At 46.5% G+C, this 26,559-nt stretch overlaps 2 protein-coding genes across 4 annotated transcripts in view; one reads left to right on the top strand and one right to left on the bottom strand.

The window, feature by feature from the left end:
* Positions 372-6,083, bottom strand: LOC110399189 (serine/arginine repetitive matrix protein 1-like). Its single transcript, XM_021397497.1, has 3 exons — positions 6,079-6,083; positions 1,697-3,009; positions 372-391 (listed from the first exon to the last, which is right to left on the bottom strand). Exons 1-3 carry the CDS (start codon positions 6,081-6,083, stop codon positions 372-374), a joined length of 1,338 nt encoding a protein of 445 aa, XP_021253172.1.
* The window catches only part of VANGL1 (VANGL planar cell polarity protein 1), a 43,570-nt gene continuing 18,929 nt past the window's right edge, over positions 1,919-26,559 (top strand). For 2 of the 3 annotated variants that reach the window (XM_021397966.1, XM_021397951.1), the window contains exons 1-4: positions 1,919-2,047; positions 9,093-9,366; positions 11,129-11,255; positions 14,032-14,639. In XM_021397966.1, coding sequence (XP_021253641.1) covers positions 9,284-9,366; positions 11,129-11,255; positions 14,032-14,639 — 818 coding nt within the window. In that variant the 5' untranslated portion in view covers positions 1,919-2,047; positions 9,093-9,283. The remainder of the gene's footprint in view (positions 2,048-9,092; positions 9,367-11,128; positions 11,256-14,031; positions 14,640-26,559) is intronic. The other variant, XM_021397961.1, reaches the window with a different exon arrangement.

Genomic DNA, 26,559 nt, shown 5'->3' with positions numbered 1-26,559 from the left:
GGGTTGGCGGTTGAACTGGATGATCTTAGAGGTCTTTTCCAACCTTAACAATTCAATGATATGTGTGTGTATATATGTGTGTATATATATATATATTTAAATACGGGTAAGGAGACAAATTTGGAGCAAATTAAGAGGTATTGGTGATCATAGGCAAGTCAGCTACAGAATGGGATGAAGAATCTGAGATCGTATCCCTCTTCTGTGCGCCACATCATGAAACAGGCCTGGCATCATATGAGGGTCTTAACTCTTCGTCTATACAAATGCACGCCACAAAGCAGTGCAAGTCATAGAATCATAGAATCATTTGAGTTGGATGGACTTTTAAAGGTCAGCAAGACCAACTCCCCTGCAGTCAACTCAGACACCTACAGCTCGATCAGGTATTCTGAAAAATATAATGTCCATGAGCATAGCACTTTACAAATTCCTAAACTATGACCCCAACACACAAAGAGGTTGACTCTTGCCAAATGTTTCCTCATGTCTCAGTGGTTTAAACATGAGGAAAGATAAGCGTGTAGCAGCACCTCACTATCTGCCTCTGGGCCCATCAGCACATCCCTTCTTTGCCTGTGTTTTTGTAACAGCTTGGTGCAGTCATGGGGCAGAGGGATCACTGCTGGGCCCAGTGCGATGTCACAGAATCACAGAATTGTTAAAGCTGGAAAAGACTTCTAAGATCAAGTCCAGCTGTCAGCCCATCACCAGACATTGCACAGGGCAGGTGCGAGGAATGCAGCAGAGCACTGGGGCCTCAGGCAGGTTTGGGCACAAGCTGATACAGAACACAAGATGGAGCTTATCGCTTGAATCATAGAATCATAGAATTAGCTAGGTTGGAAAAGACCTACAAGATCATCCAGTCCAACCATCCACCTACCACCAATAACCCCACTAAACCATGTCCCTCAACGCTCTATCTAAACGTTTCTTGACCACCTCCAGGGATGGTGACTCAACCACCTCCCTGGGCAGCCCATTCCAGCGCCTGACCACTCTTTCAGAAAAGTAGTATTTCCTAATGTCCAGCCTGAATCTCCCCTGGCGCAACTTGAGGCCATTCCCCCTCGTCCTGTCACTAGTCACAAGAGAGAAGAGGCCGACCCCCAGCTCGCTACAACCTCCCTTCAGGGAGTTACAGAGAGCGATGAGGTCTCCCCTGAGCCTCCTCTTCTGCAGACTGAACAATCCCAGCACCCTCAGCCGCTCCTCATAAGGCCTGTGCTCCAGACCCCTCGCCACCTTTGTCGCCCTCCTCTGAACACGCTCCAGGGCCTCAATGTCTTTCTTGCAGTGAGGGGCCCAAACTGATAGCGGTCTCTTCCAGCCCCGTCAGCACATGCTGAACAGGAGGCAACGTATCTACCGCATTGGAGTGGTATAGAAATGGTGGTTCTAATTCCTAGTTGAGCAGTCCATTTTACAGCATTGTACAGGTGTTGAGTAGGGGACAAGTACCGCATGTAAAATTACAGCATTATTTTGGAAAATGGAGGGCAAACGGAAATTGAAATGGAAAAATAAAAGGCACAATCTGCAGCAGGCACGGTAATGTGACGCAGAAACTACCTGACAGGAGTAACTCCAGTACTTTCTGCATTCGTTCCCTTCACAGACTGCGCTGTTCTTGAGTAATTCAAGTTACAGGACTGAAATCTAGGAGGTCTGGCTTCCTTCTGTACGTTCTCACCTGTGAGTTCATTGTATGGCCACAGACCCATTTTTAAAGGTGTTGTCCTAGAGAAAGGAGCAACACGTAGCCACAGAGGAGGTGAGGGTGGGGGCAGGGGGTGCCCACGCCGGGCCCCGGCGGGGAGCGTGGTTCGCGGCGGGGCGGCCTCTCCCAGAGCCGTACACCCGTGACCGGGCGCTCCCCGCCGGCAGGGCCGGGCCGCGCGGCTGGAGCCGGGGGAGGGATGGGGCGGTGCCGGGCACAGGAAGCGGAAAGCGGCGGCGACTACGGCCGCCGCCGGGGGAAGGCGGCGGGGCACGGCGGCAGGTCGGTGCCGGCCGAGCGGCATGGGGCGGCGGCGGGAGGCAGGTCGGTGGCTCCGCGTGTCTGCGTGTTCGCGTGGGGCCCGCGCCCTCCTGCCGCTGAGACTCCGCCGCCGGGGCGGGAGAGGCTCCCGGCGGCCGTCCGCGTCTCCGGGGCTGGGCGGCGGGGCGGGCGGCTGCGAGCCCGGCGGGGAGGCCCGGGGGGTGAGAGCACGGGCTCTGCCGGGCGGCCCCGGCTGCCGCGGGAAGAGCCGCCGGCGGGGGCACGGGAGCGGCACGGCCGCGCTGCCCGGTGAGGGGCCGGCTCGGTGCCTGCGCTCGTGGCGAACAAGCGAGCGGTGATTTTTGGTCCTCGGCTTCCAGCCGCAGCTCGCGGCTGGGGATCGTCTGCTCGGAGCACGGGAGCTGAGCGGAGATTCTTCCCCGCGCCCTGGCACTGCCGGCTCGCGGAGCAGAGCTGAGCGCGCCCAACGGAGGGCAAAGCTATTCGCTGCGTCGGGTGGCCGCCGTGGAAAACACCCCCGTTCCTGGCGTGGAGGATCAGCAGGGTTGCGAGCAAGTCGTTTTGGCTCTGTGTTTGTCCGTGAATATGTGAAGTGACACCGATGAGTTCGTGCGCTGCAGAGCGCATGCTGAGAGGTGGTTACCTGTAACCCCTTCGCTGGACTGTCCCGGCTTGGAGAAGAGTTGTGGAGCGTTCCCGAACTATGTGTTCTTTGGAGAACTTGGTTCTCGGCGTGCTTGGTTCTTCTTCCCCACGGGGGTTTGGCTGTAGCTCTGTGCCTCACGGCTAATTTTGAAAAATAAATGGCGAATGGAGCCTTGCAGAAAGCCTCCCCGCAGAATGCTCTGCATGAGCCGTGTGTGGTGCTGGGAGGGCTTCCAGCCTGTGCCAGCCTCCCAGGCACGTAGCTAGCTGCCCCGTGGTCATTGGCTTTGGAATGGCCACAGTTGCTTGAGCTGTGCCCGCTGGCACTCACCCAAACACAGGACTCCTCGTGGTTGGTACTGCCCTTTTGGTTTTAGTTAGCAGCAGCAGCGTTCTTGTTGTATTATGGGTACGTGTACCTGGCAGGGCTTACTGTCGCGGGAACTGCAGTACTGCACAAGGGAAACGCTGCCGATGTGGCTGTGGTTATCCCGGCAGAACTGTGTGTCTTGTTGTTCTGGTGGCCTTCCTTCCACCCACACCTCTGGCAACCAGAGCTGAGAATGGTGTCAGAAATGTTGCTTTGCTGTCAGGGAACCTGTGGCCCCCTGTGCTGTGTCGGGGCTTGAGAGACAGCCTTGAGCAGAGAACCATGGCATTACTGGAGGCAATCATTGTGAATGCGTGAGCAGTGCTGTGATCCTCTGTGTCTGGTGCTGTCACTGGAGAGTTTGCCAGAAGGAGAAAATAAACCATTTTCAGAACTATCTCAGGAGTTTTAATTCATCACTGACTACCTGATCTAGGTGGAAAACACAGCTGTTTTCTGAGGGACCAGTGCCCTTCCTTCTTGCCATGTCAAAGTGGTATCTGTTATGGATTGAGCAGAAGGAGGGTGTTAGAGGGAGACTCCATCCTGGGGGTTTGTTTATGGTCCTTAGGCTTATTCTTTAAAATTCATATAGACAGTGCAGGAAGACACACAGTATCCTAAAGAAGAGCATGCGCTTTCAGTGGAGAAACCTTTTATAATTTATAGCCTTTAATTTTATCCCGATATCTAACTGCTGTGGATACAAGTAAACTTTAAAATGAGATGTGGTTACTGCCTGCTTGGATAGGCAGTCAGAACCATGAGCTCCAAGGCAGATTTGCCCTGTTTGTTTCAGCAAGGCTGTGGGGTTTTAGTTATCAATGTTGAACGCTGTTCCTATGTACACACAGTCTCAAGTGCTCTGGAATGACAAAGAAACAATACTTTGTACCACGTTGCATGGCTCTGGGATTAAGAAGCGCTTTTGGAGGTCCAGTAATGTGGGAGGTGTACAAGGAGTGCAAGCTTTCACCTCTCTGACAGATTAGCAACTAAGGTATAATTTGCATGATTGATGGCTTGGATGCTGCTTGTGCTTTGCAAAGTTAGGCAGCACAGATGTGGTGCTTGCAGTGGGCAGAGGGCATCCTCCTGGGAAGAACTTGACTGATGGGTCCCACACGGAGCTTCCTAAGTCATGAATCGGCTGTGTACTGAGGTGGTGTGGTTGGAAACACCGCGCACGCAGTGGTGGTTTGGTTCAGGTATTTTTGTTCTCGAATGAGATAACCCCCTAAATTTTCAGGTCTGCATTATTGCATGTTATGATTAAACCCACAGGTGGATTGCTTCAATAAACGAAGTGGCTCTTTTCTTTTTTGAAATATCCATGTCGTGGACTAATGGCTTTCAGCCCAGGGGCTGGGAATTCCCAGGGGTCTGTGAACTGTTTCTAAGGAGCCTGTGAGAAGCAGTGAAGAAAAGAGAACGCATCGCTGGAGGGCTTAGATTTGCTGACTGCTAAACATTTATTTCTAGGATGAGGGGCTTGCAAATCAGGAGCTACCACCATTGAGCAAAGGCCCTGGTTTACCTACATCAAGGCCAGATTGAAACATACTTAATGACACGCAAAAGTATATAAGCTTTTGGAAAAACCCTTTTTCCAAAACAACTTCTTCCAAGAGCTTGTTGGCAGTTAAAACTAACAGAGAGCCTTGGCTCTGCAAGTAGATCAGCGAGGGTGAACTTCTGTGCTTACAGGTCACATTGCTGGACTGGGGCCCACTCAGGAAATTCAAAAGCAAAAGGTTCCTGTGGCATTGCTCATAGATCTTTCTATGCATGCAGTTGAATGCAGTGAATTACGTCGTTTTTTTGAGGTGAATAATAGGAATATGTTGTAGCTGCCGAGTCAATGCTGCCGCTGGAATGTTTCCTGACTGCCTAGCAATCTTGTAATTATTTCTACTCCTGAAGCCCGATGCTGTCTCTTAGCACGGCTCTTGGGGTTCTGCGTGTTTTATCTGTAAAGCTCGTCGTCTCACTAGACGAAGAAGAAATTTCCAGTACAATCACTAGCAGGCATCTATTGCTCTATAGGCTACTGTAGAAGTGAGGCCTGCAATGTGCTGAACTGAACGTGCACACGTACTTGTGGGCACTGGTGGCTGCTTCTGGATATATGTAACTCCGTACGGCACTACTGGATATTTGAAATTCCAGGTACAAATGGGTAAGATGACTCCAGTAGGTTGCAAGTTCTAAACTGGGTAAGAATGAAACTGCACAGGCAAAGGTTTCAAAGCTCGGCTGGGATAGAATTGTTTGCCTCAGCTCCACAGGGGGAAATCCGTTGGTAAAGCATGGGATGTAAAAGAGAGCTCTTGTTTGCGTTTGCCCTCTTTGATTTAAAGATGTAACTTGCTCCTTTAAATTTCCCTCGGGCCGGGAGCCAAATTGTGCTCCCTTGAAGATGATCACAAAGCGAACTTCACTGGAAATGGAATTGGGCTCCCAGCATGGAAAATAGCTATTCAAAAGAACTTTTTTGGAGATTTATGAGCAAATGAAAAGAAGGAGTTACAATGAGTTGCATAGCTGTGTAGGAACTGCAATTACAGTGATCTCTTCAGTACTTGGGGTAACTACATCTCTTTCCTGTTGTGCAGGATTCAGCTTCTTGCCAGACTGACTGGGGTCCCTGAATCTCCTTTGGGACCTCCTTAGCATTGTTCCCATTAAGGAGTTCACAGTAAGATGAAATTGGCAGCTTCCTTCTTTCATCTGTGAGCGAGGGAAAGGCAAAGAGAGAGTCTCAGCCTTCCTGGCAGCAAAGTGTGCACTTGCACAACGCGTTTGAACAGAGGAGAGATTCCTATCCACCCTCTAGCTGTTTGTCTCTGCCGCTCTCCATCGCGGGGTTGATTTTGCTCTTTGGCGCTGTGCTATGAACTGGGTCACGGAAAGGACCCAAGACAAAAGTGTGGTGAGGTAGGGAGACGAGATTACTATTATTTTTTTCCTTCCTTATAGTGGTGGTGTTTGCTCTCTGAGGATTGTGTTGACACAACTGAGAGTGGTGAACTGTGGTGCAGAGGTGGGAGCTACTTACACCATCTTTCCTGTCAAAACCCAAGTGCAGTGCAGCTGTGCCCTGAAGCCAGAGGAGCTTTGTTTCACACGGGGCCAGGTGCTCTGCAAACAGACAATGCCTTCTGTAGGAGGTGTAGTGATTTCTTGTGAAGCTGTTTGAATGAGCTGGATTGGGCTCTCCGTTCACACTTGTTTGTGGAGGGATGAGGCCCCAGTTGATAAGGCCCCCCCCACCTCCTCCTCAGCAATCCCAGAAGCTTTCCTGGGATAAGGCTGCCCCCTTCCTGCCATGACGTAGACCAGGAGGTAGGTGCCCTGCTTGGTTTGACTGCAGAGAGTGTCTACCTGGAGCAGTTCTCTCTGCAGATTGTGCACCTCACACCTTGGATTCTTTGCTTCATCCTCCTTGGACTGGGAATGCTGTGTAGCTTGCAATCTAGGCTATATTGTGATGGACAAATCTAGGAAGCCTTCCTGAAGGTCAGCCTCGATAGGGCACCAGACAAAGCCAGGCATCTTCTGCTTTTTCCAGCTGAGGTTGGGCAGATGTGTTTTATCCCAGTTGCTTTGGTGGGAAGAACTGCTTAGCCCCCACTGCGTCCTGCAGCTGGGGCCAGGAGGTGGTGCCGAGTTCCTAAGTTCACCACATCGCTTTTGACTGCAGTCCAGGAGGTTTAACGTTTTTTGGTGGCCTGGTTGTTGACTTTTCACAGAGCTATGTCAAAACCGTTGGTCTTGTTTACACAGAAAATGAAAGCTGGCATGATCCAGCCTGCCCCGATGTTCCCGTGTTAGTCTTACTGTGAGGCTGCTTCCCGTGCCCAGCGTTGCCTTGCTTCCCCCGATGCCAAACGGGAACTGCGTGCTTGTGGTTCCTGTCCAGGAAGCCTGGGCATTTTTCACAGCAGTTTCTATCTGCTGAAATATTCTCTGACATCTCCAGCTCTGAGTCTTTTGTCTGGGAGTTGGGGGAAAAAAAAGATGAAGTAATTGGAGGAAAAGGCCATGAGTCAAAACCTTCCTCATGAGTTCCTCTATGGCTTTGCTATGTTTGTGAAGATGGTTGCGCTCTCTCTAGTAATGCCACAGTGAGTGGGTTAATCCCATAATGCTTGTTAACACCTCTTGTATTTGTGAGGGTATTCCTGGTTTGTCACGCCTAGTGCTTACAAGGTCCTTTAGTGCTCATCTCTGTTGGTCTAATAGTGCTTTTTGGAGCGTGGAGAAAGGGATCTGTCTGAGGTTGCCTAGCAGGACAGAGCTAAAAAACAGCTTTTTCTGAGTCCCAGCCTGTTGCTGGAGCTGTAAGTTCCAGGCTGTGTGCAAATCTGGGCAGTTAATATGTTGCATCATGTCTCCCTGGCTGGGGGATTTCAGTTCCTGTTAGAGTCATGATGTTGTATTTCAAATTGTGCCGTGCCTTGGCTTTGTTTTTTGCTGTGCCTGTACAGTCTAAATTCATCCTCATTCCCCCCTTCCAAAACCATGCCTTATGTTCCCATCCTTGTTCATCCTTCATAAATTCTCTGCTTCCTTTAAGGAGCTTTTTGAGGCACGATGTTCCCTTACAGCCTGGGAATTCATGCGCACAAGGGTTCCCCAACACCTCCTTCCTGGGAGCCCTGGTGAGCCCAGGCCTTGGGTAAACGCCTGCAGCTCCACATCATACCGTGGGCCAAGGAACCCTGTGGGGCCCAGACTTGGTTCTGAATCAGGGTTTATGCATAGCAGAGGGCTCTCTACTTGCTCATGAGCTTTTCTGGAGGTGTTGGTGGAGGAATTCTGTGCCTGGAAAGGGGAGCTGGCCTAATATTAGGCTTGGTTTCTGTTGTTCCTCTCTGTGAAGGCAGAGGGTGGAAAGCAGTTGTTGACTCTTTTATTGCTAACAGCTTTAAAAAACGTTGTGAGCGGAGAGAAACGGAGGGATTTAATTTTATTTAAAGCAGTCTTTTGCCTGCTCTGAGACTTCTGCCTATAGCCCTCCATCCCTCTGGTGTTGGCTCGGGGTGGCGGTCTGGCAGGAAGCATGGGAGAGTGCTGCTCCACATCAAACCCTGTGCTGTGCCACTGTGTTTAATTCCCCCAGGCTGGTCCCTAATTCCTCTGTTTTCCTTCTTGACAAATGCGGGAGTTGGGAAGTGGTTGGGTGTCTGCCTTATTTTTCTTTTTCCACAGGGTTCAAAGTTCTTGACGTGTAACTACTGGAGGCTGTTCCGTATGTCACCGGGTTCCCATCCCAAAACAGGCAGCTCTCTTCTGCCCTTTGCAGATAGGACTTAAGCTTCTGTTCCGCATGGAGATGTGCCACAAGAAATACTGGCCCATATAAGCCAGTTATGATCTCTAATCAACTGTCCCTGGTGTGATTAGTATGCGTATATATAGCTATAACTTTTAATAAAATTCAGTTCTTCAAGGCCCAAATTAGCTTTGGAGGCAAAGGTTTCTAAGGAAGGGAGGCACTCACAGTGCCATCGATTGTGTAGTAGCTAATGCTTGCAAAATGGGCACACCTTGCAGATATGAAAACAAAGCAGGTTCAGACACGGTGGTCTGATCGTTTGCAGCATTTCTGCTGGGATAGTCACACACACCCCCATCCCTTCCCCCAGGAACAGCAGGGTGTACTGCTGCCATTCTGAACCTGGTGGTATTTGGGATGTGTGTTATGGGGTTGTAGAAGTCAAGCCCAGTATTTTTTCTGGGGATGAGTATCTGTGTCTGGGATGTGGAATCTTCACCAAGGCTTGGAGGTCTTTTGCGAGTGACTGATGCTGTTTCGGATTTTTGGATAAATGAACTACATTTGCAAATCAGAGATTTATTATCTACCAGCTTATTTAAAGCTCTGCAAATGGGCGTGTGTCTCCAGTCCAAAAACAGAGATATCAGCCCGGATGAGATTGCAAATTGGGCACAGCCTGATGAGCTGGAGACATATGGGCCAGAAAGGGGTGGGGGAAAGGGGTGAGGGAATTAACAAAGTGTGAATGCTGTTTTGCTTTGCTTAGCATGCCTATTTGTTTTTCCTAGGCCGATCGTGAGGAGCAGAGCTCCATCCTGCCTCTGGAAGGACTCCTTGCAAGTGAAGCGCGCTCATTCCCCAAGGACCAGGCCTCACTGATGACTGGGCAGCAGAGGGTACTCAGGAAAGCACTTTTATCACGGACTCCACCTCAGGAGCACCAGTAACTCGTCTTCTAAGCAAAATCTTTGCAGACCCCATGTCTACTGCAATGGATACAGAATCGACGTATTCAGGATACTCCCACTACTCAGGTCACTCCAAAAAAGCTCACAGACAAGGGTAAGGAAATACTTATTTTTAATTACTTGCTGCTCTGAGCTAGGATGTGTCCTGTGGGAAAAAAACATGAGCCAGGATGTAATCAACGGAGCTACGGCTCTGGATCCATGCAGAGGGTCCTCAGAGGAGCCCAGTGACAAGATAGGAAGCAATTATGCCATTACTTTAATGACATTCAAACTGTTGGTTGTATGCTGGGGTTGCGTGTGGCTGGAATGATTGCAGAAGCACCATCCGAAGGAAAAAAAATCACTTGACTTTGCTCTTAAAGTGTGAGGGATGAATAGAGTCTCTGGGGAAATGTGTCAGACTTCCTAAACTGATACTTGCCGCTTGTTTCTATTCTGATACCATTTCTTTATTGTGTAACAGTAAGGCTTCCTTTCTTCCCCTCCCTATCCTCCTGACTTCTCATTGCTGGTGGTGTTTTTTTCTAATAGAACTTAAGTGGTGCTTGAGTCCACAACAAGTCCTTTATCAGCATTGATTGGATTTGAAGGCAGGCTTTTGTGAACTTGAATAGCAACCCCTTTTTCTGTTTTGGTAGTTCAGTGCCATCAAAAAACCTCTTACTCTAAGACATCTAATTACTTGGAATATATGCTTGTTCTTTTTTCTTTTTTTCTTTTTTTTAATCTTCATCGTTAGTTTTACATGCAAAACTGGTTTCATTTACTGTCTTTGTAACTTAGAACTGAGTTGGTCCAAAATGACTTTGCATTTCAGAAGAATCATCCCACGTGGTTGGAAAAAGAATTCTTCCATTAAATAGCCTCTTTACTTGCAGTCTAGTTCTTGAGTAAAACATCTCATTTGTCTTTCTTCCTTTTTCCTTTAACATCACCAATCCATGCCCCAGTGTGGATTGCTCTTTGACGTTCAGAATGCAATGTGGAAAGATGTCTTACAGGTTTTCAAAACAGCATACCAAATTCTAGAGCCTCTTATTGCAAAAAGGAAGTTTCATCCCGTGAAACCTTTGGGCTGTGGTAATCCCAAAAGAGCTGGGACCCTGCTCACTCCTGAGCTTTAACCAGTTTCTGAGAACAGTGTGGGTCTCTGGTGCAAAGGCCTCCTCCCTGTCCAGGTAGGAAATGGGAGGGAAGTACTGTCAAGCAGATTGGTCAGGCTTAACTCGTCTTAGGGCATTCTCACGTTAGAAGCTGTGAGGTCTACAAGGGTACTCTGACAGTGAGCACTGCTCTGCTGCCATTGATGTTCTTGCTCTCTTTGTAAGAAGTTAGCTAGGAGTAGAAATAAACATCACCAGTTGTCCTGCAGTGTTGAGGTCCCAGCTGACAAGATTCCACCCTGCAGGAACAAAGGTTTCCTTGTGTTACCCCTACCTGCCCCGGTGGGACACCTGATTAGAGGCGAAGAGCTGTGTAGACCAATTAGTCCAAAATGGAGTTGTCAGTTGTTGGGGGAATGCAAGCTTCCCTGTCAAGCCCAGCACTGGCATAAGCCATTTTAAGAACAGTCGAGGTGGTGGGGATGTGCCTCTGTCCCCGTGGTGACCCTCTTCAGTAACTGACCAGCTAAACTGTGCCAGCCACAGCCTGTGTGCTGCCCTGGGCAAGGTCACTTTCTTCCTCTTTTGAAACTTGTTTTATTGCAAATTAAATTAATGTTGATCAAGAGGTGAGCAGGCATGACTGTAACCAAATTCTTAGGGCACCTGCTGCAAGTAAGTTAAAGGTTCCAGGCTGTGCTCCAGAAACCATTTGGTAACTTTCTTCTTCTCTTGCTCTATTTGGAAAAGGAGTCGGGACAGGCACAAATCACCACGAAGCAAAGATGGCAGTCGGTCTGAGAAGTCCGTCACTATCCAGACACCTCCTGCAGAACCACTGCTCGGAAACGACGCCTCTCGAACAGAGGAGGGCCAGGTAAGGAGGCAGTGAAGTTAAATGTGGAGCTTGGTTTCTGGACCAGAGCCTATGACTTCGTCTCACCTGAATAGGAAGAGGCATGTCGCTCACATGCTGTCAGTACACTACCATGACCTATGGCTACTGTTTATTCATGCATTACGCTAAGGTCTCATCAGTTTTGTCTTCTCTGAGAGCATTATTTTTGACAGCACCAGTGCTGACATGACTTACCCCTGGGGCACTAATTTGCTTCTGTCTCCAGAAAGTGTTATCTGCCAAGCTCTATAGAAACATGTGTTTCCATCATCTCACTGTGCAGTATTCAGGTCAAGCCTTTCACGTGTATGTACACTTTTGTCTTTAAATGGAATTTGCAGTTTTAGTGGGATCATAGTGTAAAATGTTAGGGCCAGGATCCCCTAATAAGGAAAGGAGGAAAGAAATATAAAGATAATGCAAAATAGCTAGGAAGTTGTGGGAAAAACCCTCAAAACACAATGAAGCTAATATATTATTATTAATAAAGAAGAAAAGTGCTCATTTTAGATTGCACCTGGGATGGATCCAATACTCTCTGCTCTAGCAGTTAATGTGAAGGTGCATATTCATTTGCAAAGAATAACTGATGCTGGAAAACAAAGGATGCAGGATGTTTCATTGCTTCCTGGGTTGGATTTCCAGTGTGTTAGTTTTGGGCTATGGGGCTCCACCTCTGTTCTTTCAAAACAGAATTGCCAACTTTCTATTCAGATTGTGTATGGTAGCACTTACAACAGTATTCATGTAGCTACAGGTGTACCTACTTCACATACTTCCATTTACTATTTTATAATCAAATGTTTGTTTTCAAGAGTCCCAGCTATTACTTTGAATACATATAAACGTCTTGGCAAGTTTTTAAGCCCTTGTTTTCGTGCAGATCTCCTCAGTGAGGTTTAAAGTCAAAGAAAATTAAGTTGATACATGAGCAGGACTTTTCTCCTGGGAAGCAGAGTGCCCTGGATTAGATTCAACAACCTTGTACCATTTGAGCTTTAGACTTGCATTTCCATGTAACTGCATGATTTTAATATTTGTGCCATTTAAAATGGGAGGAACTGTTCGAAATTGTAAACTGGGACTAGAGTTGCCTATTTTCTTCTAGGCTGTAGCCTAAAGCTGCTGTGGTGTTTCTGTCCCTTCTCTGTTCTGCACAGCTTCTCAGTCAGTCAAAAGGAAGAAATCATGCAGAGCTACTTCATGCGTAAGCATAAAATACTTGAAATGCTTAGATTGTTTTACTGGAGACACTGGCAAAAAGGAAAATGAGACATGATTACGCTCCCTTTCAGGAAATCTTACAGTACAGGTATCTCTTCTCTGCTTTGATGAGAAGTGACTCAAAAACCTCTTAGATTAATTTCAGTTACTGGCTGTTTGTGGCTGGTCTCTCTCAAAACCCTACTCCTGTAGGCAGGGAGGTGTTGAAGTGCATTGGAAGTTAAATTACCAAAGTTGCTCACAGCAATCTCGCTGCTTCTGTCCACTGCTCTCCCAAAGGTTCTTGAAGACTCTTTCCTGTAGCTCTTATAAAGAGGTGAATAAATTAAAGTGTTAGGTAGGTAGGAAACCCCATAGTCATACACTCCTACAGCACTCTTATGTCTATAGGTATTGTGTCTCGTGTATAAAATGATGTCTGTTTCTTTAAAACAAAGTGCTTAGCTCAGCATCTGTAGCTGCCAAAGTCTGGGAGAAGGTGTAAATCCTATAAATGACCCAGGCTGCAGAAAGAAAGATTTGGGAGGGTGAGAGGAAAAGCAAAATAGGCACTTCTGAATGAGCTTTGAGCTACAAAGGTGTTGGGTGCCAAGCAGCAAAAGAAATGCGTTGACGCTGTTTGGTACGTATTTGTGAGAAGTACCAGGAGTCTTCTCGGGCATGAGTCACGCCAGCGGCAGCTGTGAGTCAAATCCCAAATCCACGTGTGGCAGTACAGCTCTTTGGCTGTGCCAGTACCAAGAAGTAGCAATTGAAGGCATTATGAGGTGGAAGTACTAGCTTGCAGAAGTCCTTTGAAATTAGCTAGGAAAGAAATCAGGCTTTCTGAAAGCCTTTTCTAGTCTGAAGCTTGAGTATATTCACAATTTAGTAAGTTTAAAGCACCATACCTGAAAATATCTTCATTGACCGCCTGTGATTTTTTTAATTTTAACTCAACTTTTATTTGAATATATTAGCCACTGAGGACAAAGCTACTGTAGAGGAGAATAAAAGAAAGAGGTAGAATAATGTGCTGGAAGTGCAATTGCTTCTCTTACAGGTGGAAAAACAATGTGTGAACATGTTTATGATTGTGTAACGACTGTGGTTGGCTATAAACACTGAAATAGAACTTTCCCTTCCAGGTGATTCTGTGGTGTGCTTGCTCTACAGAATTCACAGGCTGGCAGAGTGCTAGTCCTTGTTTTTCATGTAGGACCTGATGATTACTACAGTTTCCAAGAGTTATGTCATATTATTAGTTAAGTGTACTGGGAAAAGAATCTCTGAGATGTACTGAGTGGCAAAGAAAGGCTGAGCTACTTGCTCTACAGTTAGAGATTTTTACCACCCGGCATTTGTAGTCACTGTTTTGGACCAAACCTGATCAGTTCTCAGAGTTGATTGTTCAACATTTTGAAGGTGTTGCTTTCACTTAGCAGACTTAAGGCTCGTGTAGCAATCCTCTTCCAGGCAAGAAAAATAGAAGACCTGAAAGAAAGAACCCAACTGTTTCACTGATGTTTTTGTTTCTCTTTTCCTCTCTTAGGATGACAACTGGGGTGAGACCACAACAGCAATCACAGGTACCTCTGAGCACAGCATTTCCCAGGAGGACATAGCCAGGATCAGTAAGGATCTGGAGGACAGCGTTGGGTTGGACTGCAAACGTTACCTGGGTTTAACAGTGGCAGCTGTTCTTGGACTCCTCGTCTTCCTTACCCCCATCGCCTTCATTCTATTGCCCCAGATCCTGTGGAGGGATGATCTGGAGCCGTGTGGTACTGTCTGTGAGGGACTGTTCATCTCTGTGGCATTTAAACTCCTCATTCTCCTGATTGGGACCTGGGCTCTGTTCTTCCGTCAGCCCAAGGCAGACATACCAAGGGTGTTTGTGTTCCGGGCCCTGTTGTTGGTCCTCATCTTCCTGTTTGTGTTTTCCTACTGGCTTTTTTATGGCGTTCGCATCTTGGACTCGAAGGACACCAACTACCAAGGAATAGTGCAGTATGCAGTGTCTCTGGTGGATGCGCTGCTCTTCATTCACTACTTGGCCATTGTCCTGCTAGAGCTACGGCAGCTGCAGCCCATGTTTACTGTCAAGGTAGTTCGTTCAACAGATGGAGAATCACGATACTACAGCTTGGGGCACTTGAGGTAGGTACAAGCCACTGGAGTCCAGTGGTGTAGATAAATGTGGCTGTGCCACCAACTGCATTTGTTTATATGGTATCACTGGTTTCTGAATTTTATTTATTCTAGTCTCTCGGAAGCTACCAAATTAAACCTGTGAGTGTGGGGAGGGTTGGGTTGTCCTTGCTTCAGAAACCTGAATAAACATCCCTTGAGTCAGACAGGGAATGAAAAGAGCTGATAGCTCAACTTTAGGCTTGTCACTGGGCTAAGCCCAGTGAGGTGCTTATTTAAAGGCCTTCTCTGCCTCCTTGCTGGAGTAAAGAGGAGAGGCTTCCTCACGTGGCTGAAGCTAGTTTGTGCTCTGTGGTTGCATGGACCAGATGTCCTCTGACAGCACCCCTGCAGAGCATCACTCTTCAGAGCCTCCTGACTGGCAAACAAGTCCCTTGTATTCATGTGGCAGGGGCTGAAGGAAGGAAGTGAGAAAACATTCAGCAACTTAATGTGCTAAAATGCTCATCTGTCTGTCCTCCTGTGTGCAGCCAAGAATTGTGGAAGAAACCTGAATAAACATCCCTTGCGTCAAACTGAGTGCTGCCATTCAGATCCTGTGTGAGGTGCTGGCGACTGGTTGAAATGCTTGGTTTCAGGTGTTCGAGCTCTGGCACCTGTTTTTGTGACAAGTAGGGGCTACCTTGAAGGGTGAGGCATCTAGCTACTCCATGGGGTGCTTTCTGAGGTTAGCAGCTGACTGTTTTTGCATTGGCTTGCGGGGAAACTCCTTCTGAAGCAGACTTAGTGCAGCCAAAACTTTCCAGCAGCTTCAACACTGAAGAACAATGTTTTTAATGAGTAATGGGACTGGGACACATGTAGGTACAGGCTGTTTGTTTGTTTGTTTGTTTTTTCTTTTGTGGTACTGTTCTGCACCTGGTTTGGTCCTGATTCATGATGGTACCTGCTCTTTTTGTCATTGGTGTTGACCAGTTTGATGGGTCAGATGTATCTAGGAGTGTTTGAGAGCTGTGCAGTCTGCAGGTTACGCGTGCTTGCTTCAGCCTTTCTCCTGGGGTTAATGCTTCACTCCACAGAGATACGAGAAAGAATGGGTGTCTCAATCTTCATAGTTCCTGTGTCATGTGAAGATGTCTAGAAATCTCTTCATTCCTGTGCCCTGTCAGCTCTGAAGCTGATTCCCCAGACTGTATGCGTGCTTAAACATCTGCTCCGCTTATCTTGTCCAGACCCCAATGGCATGCATATTTATTGCAGATGGAGAGATTAGTGTCTGCTGGTTTAAATGGATGTAGGAACAGTCTCCAGTTATTAGCTTAGCAATGGAATTGCTTTGAAGCAGATTTAGTGGTTGAAGCTCAAGTCTGGGAGTTGACTCCTAAATCCTGAGCCTGGCTTAACAGAAGGGCCTGTGGTCTCCTACATGAACCAGATCTGGACACTACTGGTTCTCCTTTGTAAAATGTGAGGCAGAGTCCCTCTTTTGTAATGGAAGCACTCCAGTTGCTTTACCCAAAGGTCAGCTTTGGAGTTTAAAACACAGAGTGATCTCTGCTGATTTTCTTATTTTCTTATTTATTTATTTATTTATTTATTTATTTATTTATTTATTTATTTTTAAACTTGCAAATTCCTCTGTGGTAGGTGGCAGATCCAGGGCAGCCTTTTAATCTAAAAGTGGAGGGAGATGGAGGGAGCTATCAAAGAGCTCCCTTGTACTGTGGTTTTGTGCCTTGGGGGTGCCATGGCAATTCTCACAGAAGCGAATTCTGCACAGAGAATTCAGCATTTGCATTTGTATGTCTACATATACACACCAAGTGCAGGTTTGTCTTGAGAGTTTGATGGTTGCATGGTACTAGACTGTTGGTTTGTGTTCAGAGGAATTAAGATCCTCCTCCTGCCAAAGTCTACCTGTCTGTCTGTAACCGTGTGTAGTGGAAATGCTATATCACGGTGTGAAGCAGTGATCGAGTACCTGATAGGAAGGCAGGGCCGACCCAGTGGAGTTCAGGTGCATACAATGCACCTGAGTGACCAGAAAGGATAGAGCCAGAATCCACCCCTTCCCAGACCTCATTTAAGGGTTGTCAGTGGAGGTGAGGGTATCTCATCTGGAGATCCCTGCCTACCTGAGGCCCTTACAGGCCTTCTGGAGGTAAGCAGTTTCTTATTTCTGTGCTCACTGCTATCATGTCTAAGCAGATCCTCACCTGCTGTAGCCTAAGACCTTGCCACTTTGCCATCTTGTTACGCTTTCCATTGCGTTACACCATACAAGTAATCATGATGTTGTAGACAAAATTTGCTTGAGAATCAGGGCCTAAATACTTAATAGCACTAGTGTTAGAAACAGTGTTGTCTTTGCAGCAGTTTTCTCTTTGCAGCAAGATTTTGGAATGCCTTGAGTGATGTGAGGGCAGCAAGGACTAGTAAAATCTGAGACATATGAAAAATTAATGATTTCTCATTTGGCAAGCTGATTGCAATTTTGTTTGGTGCATTGAATCCAAACCATGCAAAATGTAGATGCTGCAGCAGCATCTTGTGTTAGAGAGGAGGGTCTTGCCAAGCATGTTTAAGAATGGTAAGCTAGTGCTGCTTTTTCCTGTTTCCAGTTTCTGGCAGCTGTGTATCATGGTTTTGAGCCTGTGTTGTTTTTATGTCCTTGCTAACGTAGGGGTAAGACTGTGAAGATCTTATTAGAGGCCATGTGTCTCCCAGATTCGGAAGAACACGTTCTCCCTCCATCTCTCTCTTTTGCTGAATGTAAGAGAGGAGAGTTAAAATTTGTGTGCAGATGGCACAAGCAGCTGGACTTGATATGTAGCATGACCCCAGTGTGGTAAGCACTATAAGAAATGACTGAAATTCCTGTTTCTATCTTCTAATGGCTTAGGATTGCAAAGTATTCGTGCAAAACGAGAAAATTGGCAACTAAAAACACCCTTGTGGCATAATATTGCAAACTGTCCACAAAGGCTCTTACGTGCTTGTCCATGAAATGTCGTAGAGGACTGCCTTCTATATCTGGCTGGTTTGCTCTACTGGAATGTGATGTCTGATAGAAGAGATGCACAAAGGTGATGTGTTCAGGAGGGCTGAAGAAGCAGCCTTGTGGGTGTGCTGGAGAGATGGTCATGGCTGTGATGGAGTATGTGTACGCTAGTTGTTGCTGCCAGTGGGCTCTTTCTGTTTACTGTTGTGTATGCTTGCCTCACCCCAGACCTTTTAAAGGGGTCATAGATAGGTTGTGGCCTACTGCCTGGAAGGAGAAAGCATGCTTCAACAGGCATAGTAATCTGATTGCCTTCTGAAATCAAAATGTTGTTGCCTTGGTCTGTTCTTTTGTCCTCTTCATGCTCTCAAGCATCTCAGAGTTTTGGTCTGTGGAGTCTTCCATCCTCAGCAGTCCAGCAGGCTCCAGAGGCTGGTAGTGAGAAGACTCTTGGGACATCTTGTGTGGTTTTACTTCGCTGAGTAGCCCTGAATTGTTTCTATGACAAAACTGTTGGTATCTTGTCAGTCAAAGGTGCAGGCTTTCAAATTCTGGGTCTTCTCTAATGTGGCAGAGAGCTGCTAAGGGTGAGGAACATGAACTGTCTGGGAGAGAAAGGAAGAAAACAACAGCTCAGCCACTCTTGTAAAACTGTGGTTTTGCCAGTTGGAGTATGGACTGGATTTTCCGCCCTCCTTGGCTCCAGCTGCAGGCAAGAAGTTGAATATGCTGAGTTTGATATTCCACTCCACCCCTGAGGGCCCTGGGTCCAGGAGGGTAAGCATATTTGGGAGTAGTTCCCCAAATTCATATTGTAATTAACCTATTAATAGACTGGCTTGGTCCCACCTCCAGCACTTTGGCTACAACTTCTCTTTTAGGAGGCTTAGCTGCCAAAATGAGCATTCCCTTTGGCAGTGACTCAGGGTTTGGGGGGGGAGGTAAAAAATTAAATTGTAGTCCCTGTGAACACAGTGCCAAGTCTCAACTCACCGACTGCTCTGCTACTCCTGGTAGGAGGGGTTGCCGCGTGGGGGAATGCTTTATGGGGGCACAGATGGACAAAGGGATGGGAAGAGAAAGTAGATATGGGAAAGTAAAGCCTGGAAAAATGTAGGAGAGGTTGGGTGGGGATGCTGGCGAGACTTTTGGAAGCAAGAACAAAGGGAACAAAGGTGGGGAAGAGTGACAGTAGATAACTTTTCCGTTGAAAGGCTGATTGCTTTGCAAGTATGGGGACGTGGATGGCATCTATCATCCATAATTCACTTACTTCTGGATGGCTTAGAAATAATGTAGAAAGGGTGTTGCTGGAGAAAACCCTCCTTCTGTAGCTTGAGTGCTGGATGCAGTCCTTTCCTCTCTAGTGAATAGTCTTTCCCCACGCTAGAGCTTTCCTGGTCTAGACAACTCAGGAAAGTGAATAACTTCAAACATGCGTGGTAATTACTACGCATGGACTGAATGTGGCTCCAGTGTAGTCTTGGTTTTCTGAGGTTAGAAATGTCTGTGAGTGGGTCTTTCTCCTCCCTGCCGTAGGAATATGAGGAGCATGGCCGTGGTAGTTTGTTCTGAACTGACAAGTTGGGAGGCTGGTTATGAGCTTTCCGTACAGCTTTGGAGTCAGGACATAGCTTGTGCAGACTGATGTGAGCTGGTTGATGTTCTTTCTCCATATAATGAAGAGAAGCTACCGAGAAGTAGTAGAAAATGTCTGTTAGAGCGTTGTCCATCCCTGTGTTTACCGTCTGCATTTGAATGACTATTTCCCGAGTTGTGATTTGAAAATCCAAGAAGAAAGCAGCTGCTTCCTTGAAACAGGTGTATGCCTCTGAAAAGCCTGCACCTTCCCTGCAGGAGTTGGCCGTATCTTATTGAGAAATCTTGTGGCTTGTACAGGCTCACAAAACAAAATAGATACATAAATGTTTTTTGGAATGGGAGCCTGTCTCTTGGCTAAACAGAGGCAGCAGAGCAGCTGTTCCATGGTGGTACTTGAACCCTCACCTTCAGTACAAAACAAAGCTGAAAACAGAATTGTATGGTGGAAGCTGGTGCTTCTTTTGATCCAGCTGCCTTAGGTTGGCATTCTTGTATCTATTGAACTTACTGATTATAACAGTGATCTCTAGGCTCAGTATTTACAGGTCTAACCTGATAGACTGTGTGCATCCCTTTGTGCCACCGAGGCCGTTTTCCGTAGTAAGGTAGTATATTAAGGACCAGGAAGAAGCTTCTGCATACAGCAGCCTGCTTTTGCATGTCTTATTTTGCAGCAGCTAGGTGTCATTAAAATTTGTTCCCCCTTATCAAGGGTGAAATTATTCTCATTAGTAAAACCTGGTCGGCATTTCAACTGTATAGACAGCACTTGCCTGGAGTTCTATCAATACTTCTCTCTTGGTTGTGATGTCCTAAAATCTCTCTACCTTCTAAAAGGAAAGCTTCCATTACATCTTTTGTTTCTGTTTTTTTAGCATGGAGAAATGTATCAGCTCAAGCATGGGTTTAGGAGGCTGGATGTCATCTTGCCTGAGGCAGAAGCTGCTGAAACCTCGCTGCATTCTGGTGAAGGAGCTTCCTAATGTGCATCTCATTAAATTGATCATTCTGACTGTGATTGATCCCATGCACTTGCGGGCTCTTTCTGTTTTCAGTTGGGGGGGTCAAAAGTGTGACTGCAAAACACGTTGGTGCAATGCTGCATCTGCCGTGATAAACCTGGCTGGACACTGGGCTTGTGAACTCCTTCCTTCTACCCTACATGTGGTTTGCTGGGTCTGCCTTCCCAGGGACTAGTAGAATTACTCTAACTGGCCCTCTTTTCTCTCTCAACGCTTGCCATTATCCATAGTGATAAACACTATGATGAGAGAGATTGAGGTGATGAATTTGCATCTTGTTCTGTAGCAAAACATCTTAATAACTGTGCCACTGCTTTGATTACAGGAGCTTACTACAGCAGCGTGTTCCACAAACAGGCTACTTTGCAGAGCAGTTCTGTCACCAGAGCTTCTAGCCCAGGCATGTCCAACCTGCAGCCTGCAGGCCACATGCGGCCCGGCCCAGCTTGCAGTGCAGCCCGCTCCCTTCCCTGTGCCATCATGGCGGCGGTTCTTCCCGCCAAGCTGCCCAGCCCGACCCCTCAGCACCAACCAAACATTGGTGCCCTGTTAACCCCATCTGGGCTGAAACCAGGCCACTGTGAGGGCGCAGTGCAGTGCTAACTCAAGTTATGGCAAATAATGTTACGCATTTTGATACATTCATACTGTCCTGTGAACAGCAAAGAATATGTAGCTCTGCCGTCTGTTTTGATACAGGAATTTGAGAATACATTTCAAGATTGCAAAAAAAACCATCAGTTTCTTTATTTGCAATTCCGTTTTCAGTCAATATAAATACATTACTTGCGAATTTTCAAATGGAGTATATAGAATTGCGATCAAAAATTTGATCATGCCTTTTTACTAGACTTCCATAGGCCCTCTGTTGCCAGAGATAAATATCCCTCGCTTTACAATCACACCTTATTCATGTCATCACTTCTTGGCAGTATGTATATTTGTGAACAATTATTTTGAAGGATAAGTATAGGAAGAGTAAAATTTCATTGAAAATCTTTGCTGAACACCTTGAGACCTCCCTAATAATTGCAACCCCTGGCATTGAACCAGGCTGATGTGTTAGTTTCACAAAAACAAGGTCAAAATATCCCACTAGTTTTATGTTTTCATTGCTCTCTTTTGTATGTGTTTTAATAAAAACCATTAACAATTTAAATAAGTTTTGCTACTTATATACGTTAACTATATTATATATTTTATGAGAGGTGCTCCGAAAGAAATGCCTGATATGTTACTATGTCGGCCCATGACATCAGAGGTGGATGCTGTTGGTATGGCAGTAGAGGTTGCGCCTTTCCACCAGTGTTCACTTACATGTTGTTGCTGTGTGACAGATGGCAGCAGAGGGACAGTCTGACAAAATGGTGTCTGATGTGGGAGTGCCTATGAAGCAAAGGTGTGTCATTGAATCCTTCATGTGGAAAAAATGGCACCCACTGACATTCACTGATGCTTGCTGAACATCGCTGGAGACCAAACAGTGGATGCGAGCACAGTGGTGGTAGGTGGTAGGTGTCATCAGTGGCAATAGTGGGGTACCCCCACTGTGTACATTCTTACGAGTGCAGCATGCAGGCTTTTGTTCATCACTGGTGAAAATGCATAGCTAATGATTGTGACTGTGTTGAAAAATAGTATTTTGTAGCTGAGACCTTGCTCTATTAAATAGCGTTGTTTTGATCTTTTATCGATTGTCGTTTCCGTGGAAATAATTATGAGGCATTGTTTTCGGAGCAGCCTTCATAGATGTAACTCAAGACAATTCCTCTCCACTCAGCGTGGCCCAGGGAAACCAAAGGATTGGACACTCATGCTCTCTAGCCTGTGTGAAATCAGCCTCCTTTCTCAGTACATTTTCTCAGTCCTGAATTCCATGCAAAGCACCCTGATGAGCATTTGTTTGAGTGTCTTTCTCCTCCCCTTTCACCAACCTGATGAGCACCAGCGTTAAGTACTCTCTCCTCCCAAGAAGTTCTGGGATAGCTGGCTAAATGGGTGTTAATTGCATCCTCAAGTGTGAAGTTACTGAAGAAACCTAACTGTATGCTCCAGAGCGGCTTCTTTAGCACTAATGGAGAGAGGTGTCAGACGTGACCTCCAAGCCAGTGTCCCTAGCAGCACTTCACATAACTGGGTGGTTTACAGCTGCCTTTTTGTGGTTTTGAGCCCAGCCTGTTTTCTCCAAGGCTGGGCTGATTCTCTATGCTTCCATTCCTGGGCTTGAAGAACTTGCCTCCAGGAGAATAGTGCCACCAAGAGCGATTTGCCTGTTTGCTGTTGCTGTGAGGGTGCTGGTGGAACTGCAGAAACAAATTTTCCAGCAGTGTCTGTAATACTGCCTGCTGTTCCCCGCAGAGCAGAGGGAAATCTGCTTTGATGCTGGGGATGAGTTATGGCAGTGGTGCCTCTGTTTTATGCGGGCCTGTCTGATGGTGCTCGGGGTGTGTTGTCAGCAGAGACCAGCGAGGACTTCTTACTTGGGTCAGAGTAACACCTCATTAAGAGAATGTTTATTTGTGACAGTGTAGTGAACAGCAGACTCCAGTAGTGCCAGATGCTTCTCATTAGATGGGGGGTTGGAAATCTGGGATGGACTGTCAGTATCTCTGACTGCGTGCACTGCTCATTTGGGAACTTCTGATGTAGTGAAGTCTGATAGGGCCTCTGTTTTTCTTGAAAGAAGCATGCTTTCCTAGCCTCTTGTCTCTGTGTACACTTTTCTGAAGGCTTTATATATGGCTTTACACACAGAGCTTCTTCACACTGATAAAGATGACAGCTCAAGAGACTGAAGGGCCCACAGTCATCTTGCTATCCCTCTCTCCTTGTTTGATCTTGGCTGCCTTGCTTGCTTTTTTGTGCATCCCTCCACTGTACTCGTGGGGAACCTTATGTGAGGTGCTGCAGTAATACGGAGTTGTATTTCACAAGCCCCAGGCGTGCCAATAAAATAACAACATAAACATGAACCCTCACAAACTCCTGGGCTGTGCTTTTCAGGACAAATCAAGCTGCATTTGCGCTACATATGCACACAAGCTCTGCTGTGTCTTTCTGCAAGAGGAGATCGGAGTTGGGCACAGTAGACCACAGCCCAGGTAAGGATTGTGTTCTGCTCCTGTGAGTGCACCAAGCAGCAGTGGCTGGTAGCTCAGGGTGATTGTTACACCCTGGAGCACTCTTGCATTTTTGGAATAGTTAATACTTTAAAAGTTTACAAGCGTACTTGTAAGCCGAGGGCCCGCAGTCAATTATTAATTCCCCTGGCCAGTACAGTATGACTTGCTGTAATGGGGAGTTGCTGGGTTTGTCCTTCTGAAAGGGGTGGTGAGGAGGAAATGCCACCGGTTTCATCTGTGGGGATTTTTCTTCTTGTTGGTTTGTCTTTCAAAACCACCAGCGCCCAGCAGTACAGCAGCAGGCTCTCCAGCCCGCCCTGTACTTAAGGCGTTTGCCATGTAATTTCTTTCCCCCCACTGTCTCTGCCCTCCAAGTCGCCGGTGTGTACCACCCACGGAGACAGATGGTCTCCCTAAGCTGCTGAACAAATTTTGTGGCTGTGAAGATGCTTTTATCTTCAAATGCTGGAGAAAAAAATAAGAATCCACCCCCTCAATCTTTAACAGCCAGTTTTTGTGGTGAATGGTGAAATAGAAATATTCTGCAAAGGAGTATGCCCTTTGGGGGAAAGGAGGAGGCTTCATTTTTGTTTAAATGCAAGAAATTAAGAATTTACAGTTCTTGTACAGCACAAACCAAATAATGTTTAAGAAAACTGGAAACTACCTACCCTGAAGGAATAGGGAAGAGTTAATAAGGAGTTGGGTGGCAACTGAAGATTTTTTGCCACAAATCTGAGGGCAGTATTTTCACTTATAACTTGATTCCCTCTTCAGCAGTCACCCGTCTAAGTGCACCTCTATGCTTAAATTTTGCTTGCACAGTTTAGATCAGGTTGGGTCTTTGGCTGAAGGTTTTAGGAGAACCGTTCAGGCAGACAGGCTCCTGTCATGGAAGGAATGACTTAAACTGCAGCGTGAAGGCTGCTGGCTGGTTTGTGTTCCCTAAAAGTCAAAGGTTAGTAAAGGGCAGTGTGCATCCTTTTTGGGTCTGGGTAGGAGATGCTCAGCCTGGAAGCACAGATCATGTTCCCACAGCCTCAGCAGCGTTTGCAGAATCTCTGGGTGCTGCTGGGTTTAAAATGAGAAGCTGTGCTTGGGCAGAGCTGTGGATTGGATCAGATGCTTCTTGACGTAGGGGGCTTTGCTGGTGTCCAGGCAGGCTTCTCCATCTAACCTTAAAGTCCCATTGCTGCACTGGTTGTGCTGCCAGTAGAAGCTTTGAATGCTTTCTTTCTGTTGTTTCCTTGGAATTAAAATTGTATTTCTTAGCTTTCATTAAAAAGAAAGAAAAAAAAAAGTACTTTGTAACTATTAATGTAACTTGAAGAATTCCTGGATAGTGTATGCAAGATGTCTGTAAGCTCTGGCCTTTCATGTTGCATGCTCAAGCTTTAAATTATCTTCTGAAAATGCGTCTCTTACAAACTTCTTGCTCTACGTGATGGTTCCTGCATTCTTAATTATTTTTTAGAGGCTTAAGCTAATCAGAGGCATAGCATACATGCATGATGGGGAGAGGAAACACATCACTGCTGCAGATACATCAGTACCGGGGACTGGAAGCAGTAATCCAGGGCACTGTGTGCAGTTGCTGCAAGGTTTCTGGGTGCTTTAGGAGCGTGCACTCTGTCTGCACGCAGTGGCTATTTCAGTCTTGAGGCAGGGGGAGTTCTTGGTATTGTTCCCACCTTCTCTATTCAGAAGGTGATGCTTGAGCTGATTTTTTTAAATGCACAAACACCTAGGGGCCAGGATCACATCCCCGTGTGCCTTAGGGCTTGTTCGAAACTCCTACAGTCCTTAGAGCAACTTCAGGTGTGTACACACTTCTAAAAGAGGTCAAGCTTCCCTCAAACACTTTATGTTTTCCAAAGATGAACTGTGAACTCAGCAGCTGATGCTGTTATCTAATACAATATAATTGATGGATGTGGAGAGGAAAGAGGAGATAACTTTAGTTTTAAAAAAGAAATTATGTTTTATGCTAAAATTACATTTGAATGAAATGCTGGTTGAAGAATTTGGGGGTGTTTCATATGTGATGAATCTTTTTTTTGTTTGTCTTTTAATAAACTCTTGCTTGTAGTTTCTGAGGTAAGAGCACAATGGAGAAGCTCGTGCACATGGAGTTTGGTACTGGCAGTTCTGTGCTGGATTACTTATGAATATCAAAGAACACATTTCATCCTTCAGTTGAATAAGTGTTAGGATGAGAGACACCTTGATTTGTGGCAGGGGAGGTTCAGGTTGGATATTAGGAAAAACGTCTTCTCAGAAGGAATGATGAGGCACTGGCACAGGCTGCCCAGGGAGGTGGTGGAGTCCCTGGAGGTGTTCAAGAAATGTGTGGATGTGGCATTGAGGGATGTGGTTAAGTGGACATGGTGGAGGTGGGTTGGCAGTTGGACTAGATGATCTGAGGGGTTTTTTCCAACCTTAATGATTCTATGAAATGCTTGTTCATAGTTTCACATCACTGCTTAAACTGATGCTGAAGCAAGAAATTGTCCTGTCAACTATGTGATTCTTCCTTAGCCATCCCAAGGAAACCTTGTCTAGTCGCACAGTGAGCTAAATGGCTGAGCTGGTATTTATACCTCTGTGTTATCTATATAGCTCTATAGTTTGTGTTTGTGGATGGGTTATTTATTGAGTCCAGCTCAACTTCTTCAGTCTTTTAAATTATCCTAGTGCTGAAGGTGTACAAAGGCTTGAGGTGGCAGAAGTTGTGAGACGGGGCAGAGGAGAGGCGTTGGGATTGTGTCCTCTACGTTTAAACTGTAAAATCAACTTCAGCACTGTCTGTAGATTGGTCACCAGCCTTTGTAGTGTTGGGTACGGACAATGGGAGCTGCTTGGGCTTCAGCTGGGGAAGCCAATGGCCTTTCTGTACCTACATCTGTCGGATATCCTAACCCATATCAGTGGTGCTGTGCAGATTCACAGGGACAGCTCGGCAGCAGCTTCCTCTAGTCATCTTTTCACTGAAGTTGTCCCACCAATGCTCCTTTCTCTCTGCCCGCCTTCCCAGCTTGCCTATTTGCTCAGTAGATAAAGGAAGCCTTTCACAGCTTTGGTTTTGCGTCGGTGTGAGCAGCCGGTAGCTGTTTTTCTTTTTCCCCTAAATAAGCAAGCCTGTATTCTCACAAGCTCCCTTGAGGACACCCCACCACTCTGCA

Source organism: Numida meleagris, chromosome 1, assembly GCF_002078875.1.
Source record: "Numida meleagris isolate 19003 breed g44 Domestic line chromosome 1, NumMel1.0, whole genome shotgun sequence".
In the NCBI taxonomy this organism is placed as follows: Eukaryota; Metazoa; Chordata; class Aves; order Galliformes; family Numididae; genus Numida; species Numida meleagris.
The sequence above is the reverse complement of the archived record's forward strand: the minus strand, read 5'-3'. Positions and strand labels throughout refer to the sequence as shown.